This window comes from Macrobrachium rosenbergii, chromosome 45, assembly GCF_040412425.1.
Source record: "Macrobrachium rosenbergii isolate ZJJX-2024 chromosome 45, ASM4041242v1, whole genome shotgun sequence".
Lineage (NCBI taxonomy): Eukaryota > Metazoa > Arthropoda > Malacostraca > Decapoda > Palaemonidae > Macrobrachium > Macrobrachium rosenbergii.
The window spans coordinates 31,438,260-31,439,485 of record NC_089785.1 but is presented as its reverse complement, the minus strand read 5'-3'; the positions used below and the strand labels follow the sequence as shown (position 1 = coordinate 31,439,485).

Here is a 1,226-nt window from a genome sequence, read left to right as displayed (position 1 = left end):
GTTGATAATTTCATGAATAGGTTTGGAAATGAAATCACAAAGCTCTACCTTCACTCTACTTTTCAGTTTTCACGTAACTCCGGACTCGTCACTATGTTGTGCTTTTTATTCCTTTTCTCTCCTCTTTCTGTCAATTCATCTGTCTACCTCTTTTACTCAGCCTTTCTTTAATTACATATGACAGTTATGAAAAGCTGTCTGTGTTGTTAGTATAAGAACGAAAGCGGGACAAAGGAAGATAAAACTTACACTCATCTAAGTCCTGAGAAAAAATAAAACATTCTTTTAATCTTTTAAAAAGAGGAGAGAATTCTTTTACAAGAACACCACCGTCTTCTGGAGACATAAAAACCCATTATTCTTGACGCAATGTTTTCCGCCCCGTAAATTTCTGCGTCTTGCAAAAACGCAAATACGACGTTATGAATTTTTTTTTTTTCATATTTTCTCAAGTTTCCTGAGTTGTTTTTTTTTTGGCCCATCTTGTGCCAGAATTGTCCCATGCTTTTTTAAGAAGAGTTTTTTCTCATCTTTCTGAGAATCTTTGACTTAAAGGTTTTTTTTAAATTGCTGAATATTTTGATAATACAATTTCTTCATCTAGAAACACAAGATGACAAAAGGAAGACCAAAGACAGACAAGAGGATACCAAACAAAGACAAGCGAAAGATCAGAGGAAGACCAAAGTAAGACCAAAGAAAGACCAGAGAAAGACTAGAGGAATACCAGAGGAAACTAAAGAATGACCGGAGAAAGACCAGAGGAAGATCAAAGACAGACCAGAGAAAGACCGAGAAAGATCAGAGGAAAACTAAAGAAAGACCAGAGGAATACTAGAGGAAGTCCAGAGACGGACCAGAGGAAGACCAGAGAAAGACCAAAGAAAGACCAGAGGAATACCAGAGGAAGACCAGAAAAAGACCAAGGAAAGATCAGAGGAATACCAGAGAAAGACCTACGAAAGACCAGAGAAAGACCAAAGAAAGACCCGAGAGAGACAAAAGAAAGACCAGAGACAGGCCAAAGAAAGAGCACAGACAGACCGGAGGAAGACCAGAGAAAGACCAAAGAAAGACCAGAGACAGACCAGAGAAAGACCAAAGTGAGAGCAGAGACAGACCAGAGGAAGACCAGCTAAAGGCCAAAGAAAGACCAGAGAAAGAACAAAGAAAGAGCAGAGAAAGACCAAAGAAAGACCAAAGAAAGACGAGAGGAAAAGTAAAGA

General features: G+C 38.7%; 1 protein-coding gene across 1 annotated transcript; it reads left to right on the top strand.

Moving 5' to 3' along the window:
- The first annotated feature begins 743 nt into the window (after positions 1–743).
- LOC136830004 (SRRM2 protein homolog rsr-2-like) lies at positions 744–1,139 on the top strand. Its single transcript, XM_067089179.1, has one exon. It carries the CDS (start codon positions 744–746, stop codon positions 1,137–1,139), a length of 396 nt encoding a protein of 131 aa, XP_066945280.1.
- Positions 1,140–1,226: the final 87 nt, after the last annotated feature.